The 25722-nt window shown below is 56.8% G+C and overlaps 1 protein-coding gene across 3 annotated transcripts in view; it reads left to right on the forward strand.

Moving 5' to 3' along the window:
- SHANK2 (SH3 and multiple ankyrin repeat domains 2) overlaps positions 1 to 25722 on the forward strand; it is a 480960-nt gene that overhangs the window by 140610 nt on the left and 314628 nt on the right. For all 3 annotated transcript variants that reach the window (XM_025451799.3, XM_035701273.2, XM_049096284.1), the window contains exon 10: positions 7714 to 7780. In XM_025451799.3, the coding sequence (XP_025307584.1) occupies positions 7714 to 7780 (67 nt within the window). The remainder of the gene's footprint in view (positions 1 to 7713; positions 7781 to 25722) is intronic.

Here is a 25722-nt window from a genome sequence, read left to right on the forward strand (position 1 = left end):
TCTTCTTTCAGTTTTGGGGGTGCATTTGAGAATTTTTATAATAAATCATGGGGGTGGCAGAAATAAAGGCTCTGTGTAAAGATAAGACTCAGGAAGCAATTTCTGCTCCTGTGTTTCCGCCCCCTGACAATTCTCTCTCCGTGGCTCCCGGCCCCCACCTCATGAGCTCTGTAGACAGATAAGATGTTGATGGGACAGGTTCTCAAGCCATCATGTGTGACTGGATGTGGGCTGGGAGAAGGCATGTCCGAGAGGGACATGAGGACGTTCTGCTCTTGTGTGAATAAGCAAGGTGTCTTGGGCTGAGCTGTGTCCTGAAATTCCTGTGTTGAAGCTCTGACCCTCAGCACCTCAGAATGGGTCTATATCTGGAAATGGGGTCTTCAAAAAGGTATGGGGCCATTGGGCTGGCCCTGATCCAGTGTGCCTGGGGTTTCTGTAAGAAGAAGGGATCCGACACAGACATGCATGGAGGAATGACCCCATGAGGACCCAGGGAGAGCACAGGCCGCCCACACACATGCAGGGAGGGCTCAGGAGGACCCCATCCTACTGACTTCCAGCCTCTAGGACCAGGAGACCATATACACTTATACCCTTGAAGTTGCCCCGTCTGTCATATTTGTTGTGGTGGCTGGCCTGAGCTGGCTCCTCTGCATGTGTGTGGTGGTCTCAGCTGTCACTTCTTTCTTTGCTTACTGTCCTGCAGAAAATGCCACTGGATTTCTGCTCCCAAATCACATCTCGTACTGATCTCTCTCATATACCTCTTTGTGAGCAAGGTGGCTCTGCCCCAACCGAGGAGCCAGAGCTCTCCTGTGATCAGAGGACACGTGCATAGCGCGCTGGCTGCGAGCCCCCAGGCTTTGGGGTCCAGCATTTGAGGTCTACCCAAATGTAAGGTAGAAATCCAGCATCCTTGAGTCCTACAGCCCACCTCCTCATTGGTGAGGCAGGAATCACAGCAGCGCTACTTAGGGGTGCGTGAGGGTTAAGTCAGATGCTGCAGTTAGGAGCCTGGGGAGCATAGGTGCTAAGCACTGCGCTGTCCCCGCCATTAGCTGCAGCACCATAGTTGTTACCGCGGTGTCCTGGAAGCCAGCCCAGGAGCAGCCTTAACCCCTGAGATTGCGTCCCCAGCCTGGGCCTCCAGGACTGAGAGGCTCTAGAGGCATCTCCCTGCTTCTCTGCCTGCTCATGCCTCTCCAACCTGAGAGTCCCCACACCAGCTGCTCTCTTGAAGGCTGTTTCTCTGCAAACACAGAAGAACCATTTGCTCTTTAACAAGATTTCCGGGAGCAAACAGTGTCCTTCAAAGCTGGTGCTATTTCAGAGGGGAAATTTGCATTTTATTGGCAAATCAGTCTGGGAGGGGGATGATGTACTTGGTGGATGTGAAATAATTACCTCCCGTTTCTGTGTGTGTGCAATGCTAAACTTTTATGCCTCTCTCAGATGTTTTTTATGACTTCTTTTCACCTCGACTACCATAAATATTTTATATAACAGAGGTCTGGATAATGCTGCGCAGAAGACTCTCCTACATAAGAGGGCCTGGGGGTCATGGCCCCTCCGTGGAGCTGGGGGCTCGCTCACCCGGTTGGTGGTTTCCTTGCACAGCTGGGCTCAGCAACTTAGATGATGAAAGTAGATGAGCTGGATCGTAGTCTGTCTTTGCCTGTTGATTGGATCACAAACCTCTAGATGTTGAAGATGGCTTTTCTTCCAAAGTGTGAGCTCTCAGAGCCTACCACAGGGTTCAGTGTCTCCCTTATGACCAGGGAATAATTGAGGTGCGAATCTCAGCTCCCGGAGGGTTACCTTGCAGATACCAGTGCCCTGTTTTCAAACAGTCTGAGCTGTGGCAGCAGGGGCGTCATGCAGCCCCCAGAGCAAGGAGACCCTAGGAGTCTCAGCAGGGGGAGACCTTTGTCTGTATCAGGCAGCCCTTCTAAAGGGCTCCCTGGAAGACCCCAGGAAGTACATAATACCCTCTATGGGCTCAAGCCATCCATCCACCCGTCCACTCAATCACCACCCTTCCATGCACTCACTCATCATCCATGTACCCACCCCCTCATGCATCCAACCAGCCCCACCGGCACCTGCCAGCCTTCCTGCACCCTCGGGACCCCAGTGGCCTGGTCCCCATGGCAGAGACCCCTGGGGGCGCTGGGAAGTGGGTGTGATGAGCTCTCTTCCCCACACTGGTCTCAACACCAGGCTCCAGGAGGGCCTCCTTGGCATGGACAGAGGTCCCTATCTCGGACGTCATAACTGATGCCAGCAGGGACAGGAAGTGCTCCCTATGGCTTCCCTGGGAGCCTAAATGGGAGAAATAAAGTCCCCTATGCCTCGTGTCTGTAGAAGGTCTTGACTCCTTCCCAACGGCGGGTGTGGAACTGGGGCCAGAATGGAGGGGACCGGTCTGGTGTGAATGCCTGGTGTGCTCCAGAGGTGGCTGTCTGATGCCCGATAGTCTCGGGTCACAGCCCAGAACTGGCTGCCCACCTGCCTTCAGGACTCTTCCCACACACATGGGCATCCCAGCTCCAGGACTTTCTCTTCCTCACCCCTGCAAGGGCCCCAGCTCCAGCCTTCCCCCTCTGCCATCTCCATCCTGCCTGTTATGGGGCCAGACTGGCATGTACACTGCATCACCAACTGTCCGCCAAATCCCCTGCAGCCCCTGCCAGGGCACCTTCTCCCAGTGCACCTGCCAGCACCCTCTGTGTGTTCCCAAGTGAGGAAGGAAGCAGGTCTGTGGCTTAAGAAAGGAGGGGTCAGTACATGCCTCTCTGAGTCCAGAGGAGCCCCTGCATCTCCGGTCTCCCCAGATCCAAACACCTGCCACAGGGTGGATGCCTACATCTCACGAGGGAGGCTCCCAGATGGCTGGCCCTATTCTGTGCTGTTGAGTTGTTCTTCAGACGGGGTGGGGGGGAGGGGGGAGACAAGGGTGGGAGGGCAGGTGCAGGGAGGGAGGAGGAGGTGGGGCAGGTGAGTCAGAAGGCAAAGGTTCTCCTGTCTTCACACTGTCCCCTCCGACTGCAGGGCAGCATCCATCCTCCTGGAGAGTGCATTTACACTCCCAGAACACTATTGCTGCATGGCTTTCTGTGGCCCCCCAGCCGAGGCAGCCTGCCCAGTGTGGCTGGTCATACACCCTTGGGGGCAATGTGTCATATCCTCGTCCTTGTGCTACTGCATTCTGCTAAAGTGACTGACCTGTGTGATTCCATTACAACTTCTTTTTAAATGCCTTAGTCAGTGAAAGATATTTATAGCCTTACTCTGTGCCATGATAATTAGGTAAAGATTCTGGACTTGAACGATGTGAGTTAACGTCTAGGCTTCAGCTGTGGGGTGTCAGGCAAGTTACTTAACCTCTCTGTGCCTCAGGGTTCTTAAATGTCAAGTAGAGATAAGGGGGCCCACTTCATAGAGTAGTTAGGATCAGAGGGGGGCTATCCTTATAAAGCCCTTGGAGCCAACTGTGTCCGTGTAAGCACTTGATATCTGTGTGTTATGATTTTTATTATTAATATGATGTGTATACCTGTAACTAAGGAAAACTGACCCCAACATCTTACTTTATTTATGCAACCAAGCCAGCAGCGACACGCTGGCTGGATGGCCCTGAGACACTGCCATCAGACCCGGTCCCCTCTCCATCCTTCCGTAAAGCATTTACCATGCCAAGCCCGGGGTGGGTAGCAGGGATGTTGCAATGGAGCAGGACAGGCAGGTGGCCCCTTCCTACAGGAGAGGGCTTTCCTGGCCCTGAAGTCATCCAGGAGGGACGGTCAAGCAGGCTTCATGGCTGCACAGTACCTCAGTTTGCAGCTCCTAAATCTTTTTTCAGGGAAGTATAAACTTGGACTTGCTGGTTTCTGGTCCTTTCCAGAGTTATTTTTAGCAGCCATCCCGGGTGTGCCATGTGGGGCAGATGTGGGTGTGCACTTGTGTGTGTCTGATTGTGCACAGAGGGCCTTTGCAAGGAGCTGTGTGCCACTCACACCAAAGTAGTCAGTAGTAATCAGTGGCAGTAGTGACGGTGAGCCTTTTTAGGGGCTTCCCACCTGCCAGGCCCTGCTGTAGCCCTATTTATGTGTGTCTTATCGAATCCTCTCACCGAACCCACTTTGCAGATAACAAAGCTGAGGCCCATGGATTAACTGTCATGCCAAAGGTCACACAGTATCGGTCTGGCAGCCTGGGGTCAGAGCCTTTCACCTCTAAGCACCTGTCTGCCTGTCGCATGTGGGCCACTGGGCTGGGGCTATCCTGGATGGATAGGTGAGCGGGGGGCGGGGGTGGGCTGATTCTCATCGCGGGAGGGGGCACCTCAGGTGGCCGACTACCTGACTGAAACTGTCTGGACACAGTTTCTCCTTCAACACCTCCCTGCCTTCCATTGCCCCCCGACAGAGGCAGAGCTCTGGGGACTGGTGTTACCCAGAGGTGAGAGGTCAGAGAGGGGTGCGTATGCCAGGGCTGCCCTGCCCCTGTGTGTGTTGTCTGAGGCCTTTCCCTTCCCCCCACCAACCCCCGTCATCCCGGCACCCCCATGCCTTGGTGGGAGATGGCTATTCCAAAGTTCAGGCATCTCTCCAACACCTGCTGGCCCTTGCAGATGGATCATGTTCCATATTTATTTGACCTTCTGGCCAGCTGGTCCACACAGGTGCATTTTGCCTTTTTCATTTAATTGTGGCAAAATATATAAAAACCCTAAATTCTATTATCTTCACCTGTTTTGTGGCATTCCATACATTGTTCTGAAATCCTCGCCACCATCCATCTCTAGAACTCTTTCCATCTTGAGAAACCAAAACTCCATCCCCAGGAAACACTAGCCCGCATCCCCTCTGCCAGCCCCAGCGCCTGCTGTCCTGCCGCGTGTCTTTGTAGATCTGATGGTTCTAGGGACCTCGTGTGAATGAGGGCCTACAGGATCTGTCCGTTCGTGTCTGGCCTGTTTCACGGGGCAGGTGCATCCCTGTGGTAGCAGGTGTCAGGAATCCCGTCCTTTCTAAGGCTGGATAATGTTCCACCGTATGACAGCATTTTGCTCGTCTGTTCCTCTATTGACGGGCACAGGGGTGGTTCCACCTTTGGCTGTTGTGAGTCAGGCTGCCGAGAACATGGGTGTGCAGATACCTCGAGTCCCCGCTGTCTTCATCTGCTTGGGCTGCTGTGATGAAATACCACAGACCAGATGGCTCAAACAATTTATTCCTCATGGTTCTGGCGGCTGGAATCCCAAGGTCAGGGTGCCAGCATGGTTGGGTTCTTGGGAGGCCTTTCTTACTGGCCTTCCCGTTGCATCCTCACAGAGGTGGGGGCATGGGGAGAGCATCTCTGGTATCCTGTCCTTATGAGGGCACAAATCCCATGACAGGGGCCCCACCCTCGTGACCTCACCTGATCCTAACCACCTCCCAAAGACCCCACCTCCATATACCCCAGGGGTTAGGCTTCAGCGTAGGAATTTGGGTGGGGGGAGGACAGAGACATTCTGTGTGCAACGCTCCACCCCGGAAGCCCCCAAACCTGGGTCTTCTTGCATGTGAAATATGTTGATGTCACCTAACAGCCCCAAATGTCTCATGTCATCCCAGCACCATCTCTAAAGTCCAAGGTCCTATTTAAATATTATCCAGCTTGGGTGTGAGTGAGAATCAAGGTATGGTTCATCCCCCAGCCGCAAAGCCGCGAAACGTGACAAGCTGTGTGAGCTCCAGCGTGCAGCAGCGAGACAGGCGCGCGGGAGACATTTCCCTTCCAAAGGAGAAAGTGAGCAGAAGGGAAGGACGTTGGGTCCCCGGCAGCCACGTACCTGGCCGCCTGCTCCGCAAGGTCTTGTAGCTCGAGAACAGATGCTTTACTGAGTCTGCTGAGTCACACGTTAATCTCATCCAGAAACACCCTCACAGACGCACACACCTGGGCGCCCCTGTGGCTCAGTCAAGGTGACACATAAAATTAACCATTGTACTTGCTCTGGGTCCCTTTGGGTCTAAAGCCAGATGTGGGACTCCTGGATCGTACAGTAATGCCTGTCAAGCTTTCTGAGGCCCTCCAAACTGTTTCCCACCGTGCCTGCACCCACTGGCATTCCCCGCAGCGGTGTCACTGGGTTCTATGCTACATCAGCCCTGCAGACCCTTCCTTCTGAGCCCCTATGTGCCAGCAGCTCTGTCTCCAGCTCCTCAGGGGGCTGCGTGGACCCCCCAGCTGGGCTCCCTGTCCTGTGTCCAGGGTCCTCGCCAGGTGGGCGGTCCCCATAGGAGCATCATTCTACCTGACAACGGTTCCAGCTCTGCTTCTGTCTTTGCAGACCCAGCGGCTGCCCCCCAAATGGTCTTTGCCTCCCACCTTTTGCCCACCCTACCCCCAGCTGGTGTAGACGGGCTGCCACAGCTCCTCTTCCACTAGCAAGTCAGGCAGGGGCCAGCCTTGGCTGCTTCTGCTCCTGTCGGGAGGCATCATTGGAGGGCAGTAGGAGGTGGTGCCCAGGAGTGGAAGCCAACATCACTCCCCAGGGCAGGGGTCTGGGATCCGTGGTGCCTGTAGCCGTGTGGCCCCCCGGCCTCTGCGCTGAGTGGCATTGGTCCAGGGCACTCCAGGGCAGTGGGCCAGATGGGCAGAGACATACATTCAAGCAGCTTCTTGTGAGGAGCTGGCTCACGTGGCCATGGGGGCTGCAAGTTTGAAATCTGTAGGGCAGGGGGGAGACTGGCAGGGGAGGCTGCAGGCTTGAGGCCGGATGTCTTCTCTGGGAAACCAGGTTTTTCAAATAAGGCCTCCCCTGCCCCGACTGTCCCTGAAAGTCACCCGACCATAGATGTGTGTGTGTGTGCAGGCTGACTCCCCCGCGGGTGTAGACTGATGGTGCCGGGAGCCCTGCCCATGTGGGTTCTGGCACCGGTCTCCCTGGGGTCCCCCGGCAGGCCTTATTGCTTTAGCTCATGGGTCTGTCGGGCCCGGGTTGGGACCATTTCCCACAGTGTTGCCCTAGTGTTCTGCACGCATGCAGGGCTGGAGTCTTTCCCGCTGAACTGAAATCTGTTGAAGAGCTTTAGGTAATTTTTGGAGGATTCCCTTCTTGCTATGGGGAGGACAGGGCTCCCGGGTGTGCCTGGTGGGCGTACAGGTCACTGAGCGCCCCGCTGCTGTGCAGGTGGCCCCTGCGGCGGGCTTCTGGGCAGAGGCACGTTCTCCTGTAGGTTCTTCTCATGACACAGCGGGGGGGCCACAGGGGGTCCAACGTGGTGTTTGACTCTGCGGGTTTGAGGGCTGATGGATTCTGTGGCTGCCGTTTAAAGAGCCGTGACTGTTCCTGCCATTTGAGGCAACACGGATGGTGATTGGCGCGGACCCTGCTGTGCACTGGGAAATTGCTGAGGTGATTGATCCCAAACGTTGTCATCACAGGGAAAGAAGGTTCTTGTATCTACAAGAGGTGACGTGTTGCGTAACCTCACGGCGATCTTCCCGCCTTCTTTGTATGTTGAGTCGTTAATGTCGTGCTCTTGAAACTCACACAGCGTCGTGTGTCCCTTATATCTGAATAAAACCGAACATCTCTTGCTTCAAAACCAGGGGGCCGTGAGTGTGCCCTGCTGCGGCGAGGCCATCGGGGGTGTGGACGGGTGCGAACGGCCGTGCCGTGTGGCTGCCACCTTAACGCCGTGTCCGCTCTTGCAGGTGGCGATCATAGCCGGCAACTTCGAACTGGCGGAGTACATCAAGAACCACAAGGAGACGGACATTGGTGAGTGGGCTCGGGGACGCAGGGCTCCGTCGGGTGGGCGGACGCTCCCCGCCTCCTCGCATCCTCACGAGACTGGCCCGGGGCCCGTGTTTAACAGAACCTCACGGAAGCGTGGTCCTAGCCGCGTTTCCATCTTCGTGCTCATGTGTCCGTGACTCATGGCACGCGGTGCGTGTCGGTCACTGTCGTCCACCTGGTGTGTGGGACGAATCTGCGGCTAGCCTAGGCGGGTCTGTTGGAAGATTCTGTACAGTACACACTCTCATTTAAACTAAGAGGTGGCCATGTGAGGCAGAGCAGAGACCCGGTGGGACCCCTGACCTCCGGCTCTGAGGCCATTCCTCTGCCCCCGCAGTGGCGCTCATGACCATTCCCCTTTCTAGTACCCCTTATGCCATCCAGGAGGACCGTGTCTGGGGCTCCTCCTCTGTCCCATCGCCCTGCGGGCGGCTGGGCCCAGTCTTGCATCTCCGAAGAGCCCGCTGGCCTGTTTCCTCCGGCCCTGGGCCTGCACAGGACCTGCAGCGGGGAGCAGTCCCAGTGGACCAGCAGTGGTGAGCTTTCGAAGTCGGTGCCAATCCGTTGATGGGGTGGGCGGCAGGCTCGAATGCACCTGGAAAGGTGGCTGGATGGCATCTGTGTCTTACTGCTTGTGGCCCTCACCTCGTGTTTGGTGTTGGGGGTGAGGGAAACTACCTGTCTGGTTGTCAAGTCTTTATCGAGTCTTTACCATGTTCAGTGTATGGCTGGTACCCTCCTTGGGTCTGAGAATTGTGCAAGGATGCGGAGGCAGATGCTTTGCTTGCGTCATCCAGCACCCTGTGCAGTACATCAGGGCCTCCCGGGGGCCGCGTCTGATGCCAACACGGGTCCCTCCTGTGAACCAGGCAAAGGGCTGCATTGCTCTGAGACCTGGGCCTCCAGCTAGGCTGCATCAGCACCTCTGTGAGCACGTCCTAAAGATTGCTGACTTCGTGTCCGCCACGCAATTTAGGGAATGGGCTGAGCCCATGGGGTGCCAGCAGCTCCCTTCCTGCCATATCCCCAGCACAACAGAGTAGCACAGTGGGATGGGGTTAGCTTGAGGTCTGAGGGGATCGGCTGCTGTGCTGGGAAGTGGAATCTAGAGCAGGGCACGCCGCCCAGGAGGGGCAGGGAGCATGTGCAGGCCCCACCCACCACCGCAGCGCCTCCTGAGGGGAGCTGGTTGTGGGGGCAGCAAGCCCGGGGTTGCCCTCCTGACTGCTCTGAGCGCTGGCCTTGATGGGGCCGCACCCTGCCCTGGCTCCGGGAAGGGGGCCGAGAGACCCCTGGGACCCTGCCTGCCCCACTACCAGTATGAGCACCAGCCACTGCGCTGTCATCCTTGCTAACTGCCAAGTGCCTTGAGGTACCAAGTTGATTTTAAAACAAAGAGGAGGGAGATTCCTGTCTCCTCCATTTGGAGATGTACCGAGCTTCCCTGTAAGGGATGCAGACAGCTCCATACTAGTTGAGCCACTTGTTTTTCTTATTACGAAAGGAGTGCCTGTCTGTAGGGTGAATAGGTTTTCATCACGACTCACCCATCCTGGCCCGTGGCTTATTTAAACTACAAAGGGCAGCCCCTGCTGACACGTGGCTGGTGCAGCTTCCATGTCTCTTGGCATGGGGACAAGGCCTGACACCTTTGGCTCTGTACCTTTGCAAGCCTACTGGGAGCTCCGTGAAGACACAGGGCCTGCTTTTACGATGAACCGAGGCAGGAGTCAGCACCTCTTGTTACCTACACCATGGGCTTTCCACTGTGTGCTCCCCAGGGCAGGGATGGTACGGAAATCTGTGCTTCCTGCAGGTTCCCTTCAGCATCTCCCAGGAAGGGAAAAAAGAGACCTCTCCTTTCCTGTGAGTCTTCTGATGAAGGGTCTGGCTGAACTAGCAAATTGGCACCAGGGCGCACGGAGCCTCTGGGTCCTTTGTGGGCAGAGTTATCCCTCGGTGCACTGATGCACTGGAGCTGTCAGTCCAGCATAAAACCCCTGTTCAGCCCTGTGCTCACTGAACCTTTGCCCTGTGGTCACCGTTACCTGCATCTGCCCTCGTTCCTGGAGGGGAGCAGATATCATATGTGTGGTGGGGAGCCTGGGCAGGATGGCACCCCGGGCCGTGAGGAGAGTGGATCCTGTGCACAAGGGTGGATCCCATGTAGGAGGGCAGATCCCGTGCATGAAGGTAGATCTTGTGCATGAAAGTAGATCCTGTGTAGGAGGGGAGGATCCCATGCAGGAGGGTGCATACTGGGCAGGAGGGCGCATCCTGGGCAGGAGGGCAGATGCCATGTATGGTGGGGAGCCTGGGCACTCGGCGCTGGACAGGAGGGTAGATCCCGTACATGAGGGTGGATCCTATGCAGGAGAGTGGATCCCATGCAGGGGAGTGGATCCCGTGCAGAAGGACAGATGCCCTTCTCCATCTGTGGTGGAGTCTAGGAGGGACAGCACCCTGTGCCGTGAGGAGGGTAGATCTTGTATATGATGGTGATTCCATGCAGGAGGGTAGATCTTGTGCATGACAGTGGATCCTGTGCAGGAGGGGAGGATCCCATGCAGGAGGGTGGGTCCTGTGTATGATGGTGATCCTGTGCAGGAGAGCAGATCCTGTGCAGGAGGGCGGATCCCATGCAGGAGGATGGATGCCCTGTGTGGTAGAGTCTAGGAGGGCCAGCCCCCCACGCCGTGCCTGAGAAGGCTTACAGCAGGGGGCATGCCAGCTGCTCGTCCTCATTCAGGGGGCGTTCCCTTTTAGACGGAGTTCCTGAAGGCCCATGGCCTCACCCTCAGCCCAGGTGATCTCCCGCCTAAGGATGGTGTCCACCCCACATCCTGACTCTTCCTTGATGTCCACACTCCACTCCACCACCTCACGCCATCCCCTGGCTGCACCCCTGCACCCCAGGATCATGGAGGGAGCTTGCAGATCAAGGATGCCGTCTCTGTGTGGCTCTCGTGGGGGGTACCCAGAGCAGGAAGGAAGAGGACACATGGGGTACAGAGTCCCCTCTCTGAGGTCGCCCTGGGGAAGTCCTGGCTCGGATACCTGAGACGTTGTCAGCCCAGGACTCCAGCAGAGGTGCTCCGGTGCTTCCCATCTGGAGAAGTCACGCGTCCTGAGCAAAGCCGTCTGCTGCTGGCTACCGGAGGGAACATCCTTTTCCTTCGCTCTGTGGTTTAACACAGTCTGATGTGCTGGAACCTCCTGAGAGAGGCCCTTGGGCTGCCTTAACTAGCTGGTACCAGGTGCCAGGGCTGTCACCCTCCATAAGCACTTTTCAGGACAACTGTTCATCGAGCACCTTCTCCTGTGCAGGCCCTGTGCCAATTTTGGAATTGAGAGACCTTCATGCATCCGAGGCCTGGCGCATTAGGAGGTGTGGACCACAGGGGCGATGCCCTCCTTGTTGCCCTGCCCCGGGTTCCAGAGCAAAAGTCCCCTGCAGACCCTGTGGCCCCTCTCAGACAGGACAGGCTACTGATCAGTTGCCTCCTTCAGGAGAAGGCACATGACTTCAGAAGGGTACACTCTTCCCTTCACTTTTCCTCTTGGATTGTTTCATCCACCCGTTTCCCCATGTCCTGGCCCCCGGCCACCTTGGCTGCTTTTCTACCCTCACCTGTCCCCCGGTGCTCATTCTGGGCTGCTGGCAGTCGATCCCCAAGACAGAGCTTGGGACCCCATTCCTGTTCCTGACTCTGAGTTGTCCACTCAAACCTCCCCATTGCCCAGCAGCATGTGCCAAACTTCCTAGAGCACAGACACCCAGGGCCGCCCCCGAGGGACCCTGACCTGGGAGCCTGGGGTGGCATCTGTGGCCACCGTTGTATGTCCTTCCCGCATTCTGAGGCTGGGCATCCAAGTACCAGCCCCATCTCTGCTTCTCAGAACCCCTCACCTCCAGCGGGCTGGTTCAGAATGTGAGGATACGCCACGGCTAGTGTCCTGGGGCTGCTGTAGAGAGATGCCACTAGCTAGGCGGCACGAAACAAGCAAGATTTATCCTGCCACCATTCTGGAAGTCAGATGTGCAGAGGCGAGGTGTTGGCAGGGTTGGTCCATCATGGCCTCTCGCCGGTTCTGATGGTGGCCTGGGGTTGTTGGTGTGGCTCCTGTCCCTGCCGTGGCTGCATAGCCTGCTCTCTGCGTCCATTCTCAGATGCCTTCTGCTTTCTCTGATAAGGATGCACATCTTTGTATTTAGCGCCTACCCTAAATCCAGGATGCTCTCATCTTGGGATTCCTAAATTGATCCAGGGATTAGGATCCAGGCATGTGTTTTTGGGTTCACGTCAACCACTACTGTGGACACTCACGTTGCCATAGGATTGTCTTCCTGAGGCTGTCATCTCTGCAAAGACAGGTGGTGTCTGCCTTCCCCGTAGTGCCCGCACATAGTAGGCCCTCAGTAAATGCCTGTTGGTTGAATGAGCACACGAACTGCCTGTGTTCCCACTCCAAGCTCCTCCTCTCCCCCTCTCTTCTTGAAACAACAACCTGCTTTCCCCACACCTGGTCATAGTTGTCAAGGAGCAGAGCACATGTTATGGGCAGATGGGCCCCTGGATTGGACGTGTTTGCCTGAGTAGTGATGTCTTATCCCTCTCGAACATGCTCCGAGTCTGGGGGCACAGAGCTCACGGGGGCATGGGGAGAGGATGCATGGGCAGTGGGTTGCACGGGGGCAGTGTTCTCGGCCTTTCCACTAGCTAGTTCTGGAGCCGTGTTAGAGTGAAGGTGTCTCAGGTGCTGTTGGTGAGGCTCCGTGGCCACATGGCTCTCCAATTCCAGCTCCTGTGGCTCAGCTCCCTGACCCTCATCCTCTAGACCTGTGAGGGTGCTGTCACAATCTGTCCAGATCAAGGCCACTCTCCCATCTGCTCTGGACTCTTGGGTGGTAGGTGTCCAGTGTGATTGCTGGAGGGCTTCAACTTGTCCCCATGTGTCCTTTGTCTGTTCCTGTCCACCTCCAGAACCGTGGCAAGGGTGCTGGAGGGGCTGGGATGGGGCTGTTTCTATTTTATGATCTACATTAAATCTTGACTTACTGCTCTCCAATAGCATTGGAGAAATGTGGGAGATGGGGACGTGTGTCCTGAACTCGAGGCTGGTGACCCTTGCCTCCCAGGCATCAGGACCAGGCCGCAGAGTTTTGTTTTTTAGACACTTAGTGGGGCTGGGACACCCTTTTGGAGAACAAGCCTCACAGGTCAGGACTTCAGACAGAAGAACTGAGGGTAAGACTCCCCTTTGTCTGCATTTCTGAATATAAATATGGTGGAAGGATCCCCAAAATTCCAGGCTGGGAGTGGGGGGACGTGGGGTCGGTGTCGATGCTTCAGAGCGAGCAAACTGCAGCACAAAACATTTTCCTGACTTACCTAGTCGGCGATGCCTTTCTCAAAAGCTCCTTTAAACCATCAAATAGCAGGACCCCCCACCCCCCACCCCCAGCCCGACTCAGAGCGACAGGTCCTTTATTTTCCGGACACAGAAGCACACCACCAAGAAGTCAGGGCACTTAGGATGCTCCAATGTGGCTCTCGGGGAAGACAGGAATCATGTTGAAAAGCAGTAAGGTGATTAACGGGTATTCCGAGGTCTGCAGCATCAGGAAATGGATCCAGCGTGCCGTGTGGATGCAAGTCTATCCCTTTAAAAGGGAGATTACATCTTGTCGTGAAACGTTCTGCTCACAACCGGCCGGCGTGCATGCTGCTACTGTGATGCTGTGGCTCTTTCTTTCTTTCTTTTTTTTTTTTTCCTGAACTCCCTTCCTCTTTAAAAAATTAAATGTGATTTCCATTTGGTGATTTTATCTGCCAGCTCGGAGAAAGCGATGGTTTAAAAGCCACCGCCAGCACCGACGTTAATCCCCGCTTGCTGTCCTGCAGGGTTTAGCTGTGGCCGAGCCACGAGCCCACGGGGTCTTCCAGGCTTTGCCATGGGGCGTTCGCGATGGCTTCTGTAGGACGGAGGTCCCCGTAGCAAGGCTGCCGGGGAGGCTGGGGAGCTTGTGTCCGAAACAGTCGTGCAATCATTAAGCATGTTGCAAGCTGATAAGCTTTGCACTGGGATAACCCATTTTTTCCAGTGTTTGTTATTTTTGTGTTTTGCCCGGCTTGGTGGGGAGATGCACTGTCAGATGCGCTGAATGGCATGGGTTGTTCTTCTTCAGCTGAACAAGGTTTGTTTTCATACATCTTGTCCTTCCGCAGCTATGGAGAGAGGAGCGAGGGGGTTTTGTGTTTCGAGATGAAGCACATTGAGCTGATGTGTGAGTCTGGGTGTCTGGGTAGCCGACTCAGGACGACGTGGTTACCGTTGCTAGGTTTCGAGACCGCGTGCCCGTATAATTGCGCGTCCGGTATGTACAGATGATGGATAGGGGGTGGTGTTTTCAAACAGATTTCTGAATGTAATATTTGTGTGTGGGTGGGGGGCGGTGTGCGAGAGAGAGGAGGTAAGTAAGACCCATGCTGATCTTGAGCGGCGATTCTTATTTTTTTTTTTCTTTTAAATAACCTGTTCGGTAGATCTCACCTGCTGTGAAATAAACCAGATCTGATTTGAAAGCAGCATTCCGTTTTCCTGGCATTTTGACTGTAAAAGGTGCCACTTACCATGAGACACGGGGGACCCTGTGTGTTTTCATGTGGGGCCAGCAGGTCCTGGGGAACCCCCCCCCATGCCCAGCTTTTTCATCAGATCGGATCGGCTGGGGTCGGCAGTGCCGAGTCTCCCCTTTACGAGCCATTAAGGAGGTGCCTGGTCAAGGAAAGCCAGGCTGGTGCTTTCGCTAGAATATGGGGTGGCAATCACACAGCTGCTGTCTGGATCCCCAGAGCAAGCTGCAGGGGAGGGAGACATGATAAAGCCCCAGCGGACTGCAGCCAGAGCGGATGTGAGCAGCCCACTGCCGTCACCCGTCATGGTGACTCTGTTCCCGTGTCTCTGGCCTCCGCCGGGCTGCAGGCGCCGTGCAGTATGTGCGGGCTGTGCTCCGAGGTCCCCGCCTGCACGAGCGGGACGCCCTCCCTGAGCGGGAGCTGTGGGCTGCGTCCGTCCTGCTCTGGGCTCATCCCCGTCCCTCTTCTCCTGCCTGCTGGTGGAGTGCTTGTGGCTGTGGTACCCCCTGCACCTCCCCCCTGCTCCACCCCCCCCCCACCGCCTTCTGTGTACCTATCGCTGTAGCACTTTTATCCCCAGATCCAAACCCAGAGTGGACCTGCCGGGACATGAGCTAAGGTGACACCCTGTTTGGGACAGCCACAAGTTGCACATGCGTTCTGTTGGGATGGGGTTTCTCGTGCGGCCGTCTTCTGGCACCGCTGTCCAGGGAGGTGGACGTGGGAATCCCCCGAGGTCTCTGGCCCATTCCAAATGCTGTGTTCTGTGCCCTCCCAGGGACACTAGTCTTTGTCCTAAGAGCTGTGGCAGGGGCACGAAGCCTTGACCTCCCAGGCCTGCATGTTTCCACATGTCCTGTCTTCCTTTCCCGTGTTCTGTCTTGGAGTTCACCGGCATCCGCCCCCCTGCAGCCTCTTGGCCCGCTCAGGCATGCTGTGGGCCTCTCAATGGTGCCCGAGGGAGGCTAGGGCTGGCAATGGGCCCACAGAGGCCCTGGCCCCGCTGTCCCGCATGCAGTAGACACATGTGGCTGCTGGAGAGTGGGTCCTATGAGAGATGCCCAGCAAATCCTCCCACCTGCCCACATGTCTGCTCCTTCCATCCTCTGGGTGGAACCGTTCCCCAAACCTGAGCCTCTCCTGGTTCTTTGCCTCCTGTTTTGGGGCAGCTTGAGCCCCTAGGGAAGAGCCCTACCCCACTCTGTCCCCAGCAGCACGGTGGAAGCCCCAGAGACCCACTGTCTGTCCCAGATCCTCAGCCACATAGGCACTGAAGAATCCCTTTCAGTGTGAGCATGTCCTTGTCCACTGACCTCCGACCACATCAGACCCCCAGCTCTTTTGATACAAAATAGCATGTAGCGTCGTGTGAAATTTGTAGATCATGGGATCTAACACATGCCCACATCGTCTGTAAAGATCGGCATGACACCCCTCGTCATCCCGTAAAGGAGCGGGGTGGTGGGGAGAGCAGAATGGGTGATGCCGTGGTCTGTGCTCCCGTGAGTGTGAGCAGGTGTCCTGCCTGGAGGACACACTGCGTCCTGCTGGGTCCCGTCAAATCCGAGAGCCCCTCCGGCAGCTGCGGCACGAAGTGTGCTCCGCCATCAGCAGCCAGGTTTTCCGAAGTGGGGAGGCCTCCGGACAAAGTTCTGGAGAAAATGCAAAGCATGTTTTCTCCCGTTTGGGTGGTGGTTCTGCTCCCACCACATCCAGCAGGTATGAAAGCCACACGGAAGTGTTTGTGCATGGGAGTCCCTTGGAAGAGCTCACGCGCAAAGGTAAACAGGCCTTGCATCTGAGTGAACGTCTTGCGGACCTGACGAGCCCCTGCGGCCTCCTGTAGGAACTGGGGTGTGCCTGGCCATAGGTGGGAGGCCCCTCCCTGGCTCCCCAGTACTCACTGGGCACGATACAAGGGCTCTGGCTCCGAGTTTTGCTTCTGATTGCTCGCCTCTGGCCTCGTGTGCCTCTGACTCCTGCCGGGGCCCTAGCCTGTGATGAGGACCACCATGGTCCAGCCGTGCACCAAGACAGGTGTGGGCTCCCTTCTGCTCGCTGTGCCCGCTGTCCTGCACCTGCCCTGCTTGTCCTCTCGGGGCCCCCGGTCCTCCCTCTGACCTTACCACACCACCCAGGCTCACGCCTCAGCCCACGTCCAGGCGGTTCCGGTTGCCCACTGTATCCTCCACCTGCAGCTGTGCCGCTGCTATGTGTCCCAGGGGGAGGTGAGGTGTGTCCCGGGTTCCCTGGCCTTGTGGCTCCGTCCTGCCTCCTGCAGCCCTCCTCCTGCCCCCCTTCCCGCCCCCTTGGCCTCTTGGCTTGGATTCAGCTTTTTACCACACCATGTCATTCTCCTCCTGCCCGGACTACACTCCTGATGGAGGCCCTGGGGTGAGCGGGGACAGGACACTGTCCTAGCTGAGGAGCTGGACTTGCAGCCATTGGCTCCCTGCTGATGGAGAAGGTCTGTGACTGTGAGACGGATGGGGTGAGGCAGAAGTCCAAGTTATGGGGATCCCAAATCCCAATGGACCAAGAGTCTGGATGGCTTCCTGGAGGAGGAGGCAACAGGCTATCTTGATCCAGACAACAAAAACAGCTAATGCAGTTCAGGGCCCGTTCGTGCCCATGTTGCACTCGTGCCTCTTACGGGCCCACGGTGCCAGCCCCAGAGGAGGGTGGCACGGTCACTGTCCCCTGTTTACAGATGAGGCGAATGAGGTTTCCAGAGCCCTGGCACATGTCACACGTCGGGTCAGAGGGCAGTAACAGGGCTGGGGTTTGGACCCAGGCCCCTGGCTTCAGAGCCACCCTTGCTGTGTGTGATGCCGTCCTTAACCCTGTGCACCACCAGCTGCCCGAGTGCCTAGGTCCTCGCGAGGCCTCCAACAGCCCGTCCCCCCCAGGTCTCCCGTCCCTGTCGGAGTGGTCAGAGTGGGCTTCCCCCACCTGTTTGCACTTCCGCCTCGTGGGGGTCAGACAGGCAGCTCCCCTCCCGTGCTCCCCAGAACTGGGCCATCGGCCCCCAGCCCAGAGGAGGCCCTTCTGTGGATGAGCCACCGCCGCCATGTACGAGGCCCTGGGGGGTGTCTGTCCGCAGTCCACCCCAGCGCCCTCGGCTGACTTCATCAGCAGGTTCCGGGGTCTGCCCACCTGCCCAAACCCACATCCGCACTGACGACCTCGGTCGCCCCAGCCTTGTTCTGCGTCCCGTTGATGCTCCATCTCCGGCTCCCATCTGAGTCCGCAGCAGTGGCACCGGGACCCTCTGAAGAGGGCAGCCCTGGGCCACGGCCACAGTGGTCTTTATCTCGGAGCTGTTTCATCCAGGAAAACCAGCGTCCCTATGCTCCGAGAGGAGAGCAATCCGCTGCTTGTAGGATGTGAATAGGAGGGCTCCCCTGGCTCCCCTGCACAGGCCTGTCCCCTGGGCTTCCCACCTGCCCATGGAAGCTGCCCCTTCTTCCATGTGCACTGGAGCTCGCCTTTCCTCCCCCTCCTCGCCCTCCTGCATGCCCCTGACATGTCCCTGAACTCCGGTCCTTGGTATGTCCCTCTGGGGGTGAGGGGTTTGGTGTGAGGTTTTAAACTTCTACTTCGCCATGAGGAATTCGGTGCATTTTTTACAAAGGACCCAGTAGAGCTGAAGGTCTAGAGTTCTGGAACTCTCCTCGCCTTCCACCTCCCTGCTCTGGACAGAGAGCCTGGTGGGGCCTCCTCAGGAGAGGACAGTCCACTCCGTGGACGTTAGCTGCTGTCTGTAAGATGTGCCCCCAGCCCCGGTCTTCTCGGTGAAAGCAATAGACTCTGAAGGTGTTTTCAGGAGTCGTCGTTTTCTAGGGGTGATGGACTCAATGTGATAGAGTCCAGCATTTCCTCCCAGATCCCCCGGAAACCCAGGCTGCCCCTGTGGATCCTGCACCTGCCTGAGTGAGAGCAGTGCTGGGAAGCATGCTGCTGAGCCAGGTGCCTGTCATCGAGTCCCCATGCTGGGTGGGCGGGAAGTCCATGCACCAGAGGGGCAGGCAGGGGCTTTTCCTAGGCGGTTCCTCCCACCTCGTGGGGGCAAAGAACCAAACCCAGAGCAGAATGGCCCCTGTTCACCCAGGTGTGTGCCCCTGGGCCACTCTGAGACCATGTCCATGTCGGGTGACCAGTGTGGAGCCCACAGAAGCCCCTGATCCTCTGGGGCCCCCACTTACCAGTCCAGCCAGCTTTCTCTTTTTCCAGCCCCTTCCATGCGGGCCAGACAGCCGCGGTCCCACCTGCTCACCCATCTTGTGTTTAAGCTGCCCCCTTCCCAGAGCAGCTTTGCCCATCTCCCCACCTTTCCTTAGAGACCCTTGCAGTTCGTCCACTGGTTCCCCCCACCCCCACCCCCATGGTACCTGCAGTTGTCCCTGGGCCCTGACACCCATTTGCTGGACGCACCTTTTGTCAATCAGAGTAGTGGCTCATTTCACAGAAATGGGGGTGCAGATTTTATCCCCTGGGCTGGATGGGGAGCTCCAGATACCAGGTTCTGGGGTCCCCTGTCCTTGGCACCCGGCGCACTCAGCTCTGGGGCCTTAAATTTTGTTGGAGGGCTATGTGATGAATACTTACTAATGAGGAATAGAGCAGATGGACTGCCCCGCGGTGAAACTCCGGTGGGCGGCAGCATCCCAAACATCTGGCTACTCTCGGATGCCAGAAGGGTCCTTTACATTACGGCGATGGTGCTGGGATGCCTTTGGGCTCAGCTATGACCCTGCCACCTATGACCTTCCGCAGCAGTGTCTCTGACCCACCAGGCTTGGTACCGTCGAAGGACCCCACACAGGGCCTGGATTCGGCCAGCGTCATGACGCCAGGAGGGAGGTCCCTCCCCTGGACCCTGGAGTCCTGTTCAGGACCCCATTTGCTCAGGGAGCCTGAGAAAGTCACTCACCCCAGAATTTCTGGTCTTTGTTGCAGTAGAGCCACAGTAGCAGTGTCCAGGAATAGTGGTAGAAATCTTAATTTTCGTTAACTTGCAAAGGCAGCCGGCTCATAGAACCTCGAAAAAAAAGAAACAAAAAAACAAAAAAACAAAAAACCCCCCAAAAAACAAAAAAACAAAACAAAACAAAAAAACATTTCACCAAGTGCCAGAAGGACCCTGCGTTCCAATCTCCTATGTGATCTTGGGCCAGCCCAGCATCCGTCCGGGTCCCAGCAGCCCTACAGACGTGAGCCGCTGCTGAATTTGGGATTCTTTTTTGATTGGGGCTGAGCCCAGAGGGAAGCCAGCACCCCCTCCCCCACCTGAAGTTCTTCACGGGGTTTGAGTGTCTGAGCCTCATAACCAGAGCTGAGGACTTGGAAGACTCTGTAGGGTGGAATTCAGTGGAATGCAGAAAAGGTTTCTATTCTGGTTTCCAATACGCATACGTGGAGAGACTTTCGGAGGGTTTTCGTCAGAGGAAGGAGAATTCGTACATGTGTGCACACGAGTGCTGCCGATTTTAGCCAAGCCAGAAGGGACACATCGGGGAGCTAATGAAGCAGCAGCGGGTGGCAGAAATGAGGCAGAAGAAGAGGAAGCCATCTATCTCATCTGGGCTCACGGGGTGATGAGTGTAGGTCCTCCCCAGCCGGGTCCAGGCACAAAACGTAGATTCCGATATACGTATGCTCCTGTCCTTGAGGCCATCGGCTGGGACCCGCGAGGCCACCAAGGATGGGGCATCTCCAAGGGAACCACAGGGAAGAGCCCCAGGCCTTTGGGGGGGTCCTTTGGGGTCCTCCGAGGCAGAGCTGGAAAGACAAAACAGGGCAAACCACGTGACCCGGAGGTGCAGAACCACGCCCGAGCCTGGCAAGCAGCCGGACCCTCCCCTTTGCAGTGGGGCCTTGCTTCAGTTCTGGCCATCCTGCAGGTGGCAGGAGGGAACCGAAGGGCGGGTGACACACGCTGGCGGACACGGTAGGCGGTTACTATAGAAATTCAGCTCGGGAGTCTCAGCAGCTGAGCCAAGGTCACGTACTGCTCGCCGGTGTGAGGTCGGGGTTCAGGCACAGGTGTCCTGCCTCTGCCTCTCCTCGTCCATCCAGCTCATGGAGGACAGATTTGATGGGGATGTGCTCCAGGAGGGGAAACAGTGTAAAGACACCACGTTTTGCTCCTTTTGTCATGAATTATCAGTATTCCTTTTGGGGCGCGTGACAGGAATTAAAATATTGCTGAGGAAGAGAGAAGACAAGACTGTGTGGCGGGGGGCAGGCACGCAGCATTTGCTGGTTTCTCCTGGGGGCCAGGCTTGTGCCAACTGCTAGAACCTCATGGGGTTCTGAGCCGCTCACCTGGCTGGATGGCTTGCAGGTAGACAACCCTCCTTCTTGCCCCCGGAGCTGGCACAGAGGGGGCTGAGTCCTTCTGGGATCCTCCAAGGCCTGGGTGGCGAGGGCCTTGGTCAGCGTCTAGGTGTCTCAGGCCAAGAGGCAGTCAGGGCGTTGGGGTGGCCTCCAGGATGGGATGGCCCACCTCTACACACAGCCTTTGTTGGATTGTCTCAGAATGTCATTGCTGCCACCCAGATGTGGGGATGGCTGCGTCCCGGGTGCGAACTGCCCAGCAGAGCTTGCTGCAGGCTGAGCGAGACATACAGGTGTATATATGTTCCTCGTTGTGCCAAAAGCAAGCTTTGTATGGAAGCCTCGCCTCCCGCCCCCTCCCTAGGCCACGCCGTCTCTCTAGTGGCTGGCCGGCCCCTGTCACTGAGCAGGCTGGCTCAGGCCGCTTGTCCTGGGAACAAACCCAAGTCCGTCTCCTCCCTGGTGTCACCGTGGAGCATCCTAATCCTGTGAGATACTGATGAACAACAGCGAAGTTGCTCATGAACCGGCAGAGGGTGGGGGCAATTGAGAGCATCTCTGCGTTGGGCTTTCTCCTTTACAGAAAGCAAGGAGGTTGGTTCAGGTGGCAGCTGGAGGCACTGCCCTCCGTCAGGTTCTTGGCAGTGACTCCGGAGAAGAGAAGTGCCCCGGGCGGATGTGCCTGGCGTCTCTCTGGAAGAGCCCCAGATGCTGGCAGCGTCTTCCACCTGCCCCGAACCGCTGGCCGAGGGGCTGGGGACCCTGTCCGCTTCTGGCCCGAACCCCGCATGTCCCTTTCCGTGTTTTGCTCCCGTTAGAAGTGTCTCCGGCCATCGCGTCCTCTTGCCTCTGAGCAGAGACCGTCCCCGGGAGCTTTGTGTCAGCTGTTGGAACACGTTCCTCCTTCTGGTGCTCACCACTTTTGTCAGGGAATGTTAACATTTTCCAGGCAAATTTTATCAAATTCGTTTAAAAGTAAAGCTCGTGGCTTAGTGTCTCAGAATAGTGGTGGAGTTGTGGGATGCCGCGGTTGTCATGGCAATGGTTCTTTGTTTGGGGGAGACACAGGCATTATCCTGTAAAGGAGGTTGGTCCGCACTGCAGGTTTCACCTTCCTTGGAGGCTCCGCATTCTAGAAGGCGGGTGTACCCCATGGACTGCAGGGTGGTCTCCATGTCTCCCCTTTCTGTAGACGCCTGTGACCACCTTCAACCTTTCTAATGCCTTGGACTGAATGGGGTCATGGAAGTAGGCCTATGGAGAGGGGATAAGCAGTAGAAACGTGCCCATCCTGGCCTTAGGAATGGGGTTCTTCAGGGTGTCTTCTACTGCTCCCTTCTTTTGGGTAAACTGTGAGATCCCAAGCACTTTGCCAGGTTCATGCATAGCCTCAGATTTCAGCACCAAGCAAAGGAGCCCTATGACTATTAGGACAGCAAGTGGTGAGAGTTGCTACCCATCAACCTTTAATTGGCCAAGCTGGGAATGGAAGAAGTGGTCCACAGGTGTCAGGGCTCCGAGGAGACACACCACAAAGTTGGTGTGGATGTGGCCCGGAGACAGGTCATCATTCCAGGTGGCTTGTGGCCCCATGCACCATGGTCTGTGGAGGGCACCCATGTGTGCAGGTGTGTCTCCTCTCTCCGTGGAGCCACGTGGCACACCAGTGGCCTGCATGCCCTTCCAAGAAGGACTGTGGTCCCCTCTCCTCCCCCATATGGGCCCCCACCTCACAGCCTCTCCCCTATGTCTCTCCTCAGCACCCACAGGTTTGTTCTTCCCTCTGTATATCCCGTCCCTGCCACAAACTGTCACCACTCCCCTGGTCCCCTCCTTTCCCCACATGCATGCCAAGCACATCAGCCAACTTGACGGCCAGCAGATAGATGCAGGATCCATACCCTTTATTCGAAAAAGGATTTCAAAAGTGAAAGCTTTTTCATAATTCATTGGCAGTCGGATGTGACCTGAACCGATTTGAATCTATTTATAGTCTTTATTTATCTACTTAGTAGGATCATGCGTGCATCCGCAGCAGGAATGCTCCCAACACTAGTTACAGGGCCCCTGGCCCACCAGCCGTGGGACATCACGTACAGCCCCTGCCCCGTGTTCCGGGTACAAAGCCGCGCAACTCCAAAACACCAAAACAGCCCTGGCCCCTTGGCTTTCCGAGGTGGTGCTGTGAATCTGCATTTGTTGAATGAACAAAAGGGTTCTTGGGGATCCCTGGATGGCTCAGCAGTTAAGTGCCTGCCTTCGGTCCAGGGCGTGGTCCTGGAGTCCCGGGATCGAGTCCCACATCGGGCTCCCTGCATGGAGCCTCCTTCTCCCTCTGCCTGTGCCTCTGCCTCTCTCTCTCTCTCTGTGTCTCTCATGAATGAATAAATAAAATCTTTAAAAAAAAAAGGGGGGGGCTCTTAATCTAAAAATAACCCCATGTCTACCTTTTAAGTGTTTTGAAGGCTCCTTTCAAGATGGTGTTGCCATGTAGGATGGGGTCTATCTTCGCTTTAAATATTAATGGAAATCTTATATAGAATCACAGGTGCCTTCAAAGAATCTCCCAGTCAAGTTCAGGTGAGGACTTTGCCTCTCCGACTGCGCATCCCCAACCCTCCCCAGCCCTCTCCTGCCCCCCACGCTCCCCGGTTCCTACTAAGGCCCGCAGGACCCCAAGAGTGGTGAGAGTGTCTGGACTTTGCCATCTTTGGGGTTTCTTCTCTTCCTATCGGGCACACTGTTGTATTTACTCTTAGATCCCTGTGTCCTGTCTTTTCATGCCGGAGCTTGTTCAGCAAATGTGTTGGGCACTCTGTGGGGTGAGGCTGGGGGCACAAGGGTGAGGCTGCTGGGACTCATGGCGTCCACTAGAGAGACATGTGGACTTAGTGTGAGGAGGGCGCCCTGGGACAGGCTGAGGGCAGGGCAGGCAGGACGCCCATGCACCACGAGGCACCCTGTGGCTGGGCTGGGCACCCAGGTGGCAGGCCCACTGCAGCCCTTCCTAGTGCCAGGGTGGTCTGGAAGCGTTGATCGTCTCTGCGGTGAGCCCCCTGAAGTCTGCAGCCCCGGAGGGTGAATAATTGCAGGCTGATGCATCCCCTGCCCCTGACCTGCAGGCACAGGTCCCAGTGGATTGCTGCTGGTCTGGAGGATGGTCTAGGTTGTGGGATTCTGCAGTGTGTTGGTAGCTTGGGCTGCCATCCCACACCCGAGGGGCTGGGGGGTGGGCAGAGACTGAAACCACAGACATTTATTCTTTCTCCTGGTCCTGGAGGCTGAAGCCCGAGGTCCAGCTGCGGCAGGCGGGGTCCCCCTGGGGCCTCTCTGCCGGTGTGTGTGGACTGGCTATGCTCTCCCTGGGTCCTCACGGGGTCTTCCCTCTGTATGTGTCTTTGTCCTGATCCCCTTTTCCTTTAAGGACCCCACTCACACTGGCTCAGGGCCTCCCCCGTGACCTCATGTTACCTTAACCACCTGTTTAAAGGCCCCGTCTCCAAATACAGCCACATTTGTAGCTTCTGGGGATTCAGGCTTAAACAGATCCATTACAGGGGGACACAGCTCAGCCAATAATACTTGAATGCCCACCTGGACTCAGCCTCTGCCCTTGGGAGCCCCCTGCCCGTGGTCCCTGGACACTGGCATCCCGGGTAAGAGTCGGGCAGCTCTGTGGAAGGGGCCTGCTAAGGATAAGACTTTCTGCCCTGGAGTCCCCATCCTGATGTGACGACCTAGACCTGGCACAGGTGGTTGCTGTGAGGTTGTTCCTGTCCTCTGATGCGTTGATTGTACACACAGCTGGGAGTGCGCATAGCACAGCTCTACACACAGGCTGCGTGCACGGACCCTGGAGCCCATTCTCTCGGTTTGCATCCTGACCCTGCCATTTACGGGCTGTGTGACCTTAGACAAGTTGTTTAACCTCTCTGTGTTGTAGCTGCCTTTTCTGTATCACAGGGATAAATAACAATCAGTCAATCGGTTGCAGACAGGCGAGGATTTCCTGCCTGGCTTGAGGTAGTGGTGCTGGAAAGACTCATCATTGTTACAGTTTTACTCCCACTTTACAGATAGAGAAACCGAGTCTTGGGATTTTTTCCCATAACTTGGCTGAATTATTGTAGACGGTACAGGGCGGGGGCTGACTGTACAACTTCTGGTCATGTGTGTGCATCGCCCTGACCCTGAGCAGGTGGGGTCCTTGCGTGAGGCACCCCCTCATCTGGAAGCCCTTGACCGTATACACTGCTGAGAGTGAGAAACCAGAGTGTTTGCCAGGCAAGGAGAGCGCTCCCTACCCTGCTTTCTGTGTGACTTCTCAGTGAGGCCGCCAGATGCCCAGGATGGAGAGGGCATGTGTGGTGGCCCCCATGAGCAGCAAGGGTGGCCCACGTGAGCTAATTCCACCCCACTGACCGCCCAGCAGTGACACCTGACCGGTTCCAGGGGAGGCAGTGGTCGCTGTGGAACTCAGTGGTGACATGTCCGCTGGTGGTACAGGAAACCAGGTGGGGCGGCAGGACGGGGTCCAGCCATTGCAGGAGGGGCAGGCGCTGCCCCAAAGCCCACCAGCTGTGTCCCTGGGGCCCCGGTGCTCGATACTCAGTGCCCTTCCCAGGAAATGTCACGGAGGTGTCGGCGATGAAGTCCGAGTGGGAGAAGGGGTCACGGAACAGTGACCCTGCAGCTGAGCAGATGTCGGGTGTGGGTGTCCGGTGGGCTCTGAGCTCGGTGGCAGTGACCGCAGATCTCCAGGCTCTGTTCTCCGGAGGCCACGTGGCTGTTTTTGCCCCTCACTCCTGGGCCAGTGGCCTCCGGAGGCGTTTATGGCCCGTGGGCCAGGAATGAGCAGCCTGGGTGGCTGCGTGTCCTGTTCCGACCTCAGCGGCCTGCCCGCGCCCCTCCGGCAGGTGCCCTCTGGTCCCTCCGTTGCTGGAA

This window comes from Canis lupus, chromosome 18, assembly GCF_003254725.2.
Source record: "Canis lupus dingo isolate Sandy chromosome 18, ASM325472v2, whole genome shotgun sequence".
NCBI classification, from domain to species: domain Eukaryota; kingdom Metazoa; phylum Chordata; class Mammalia; order Carnivora; family Canidae; genus Canis; species Canis lupus.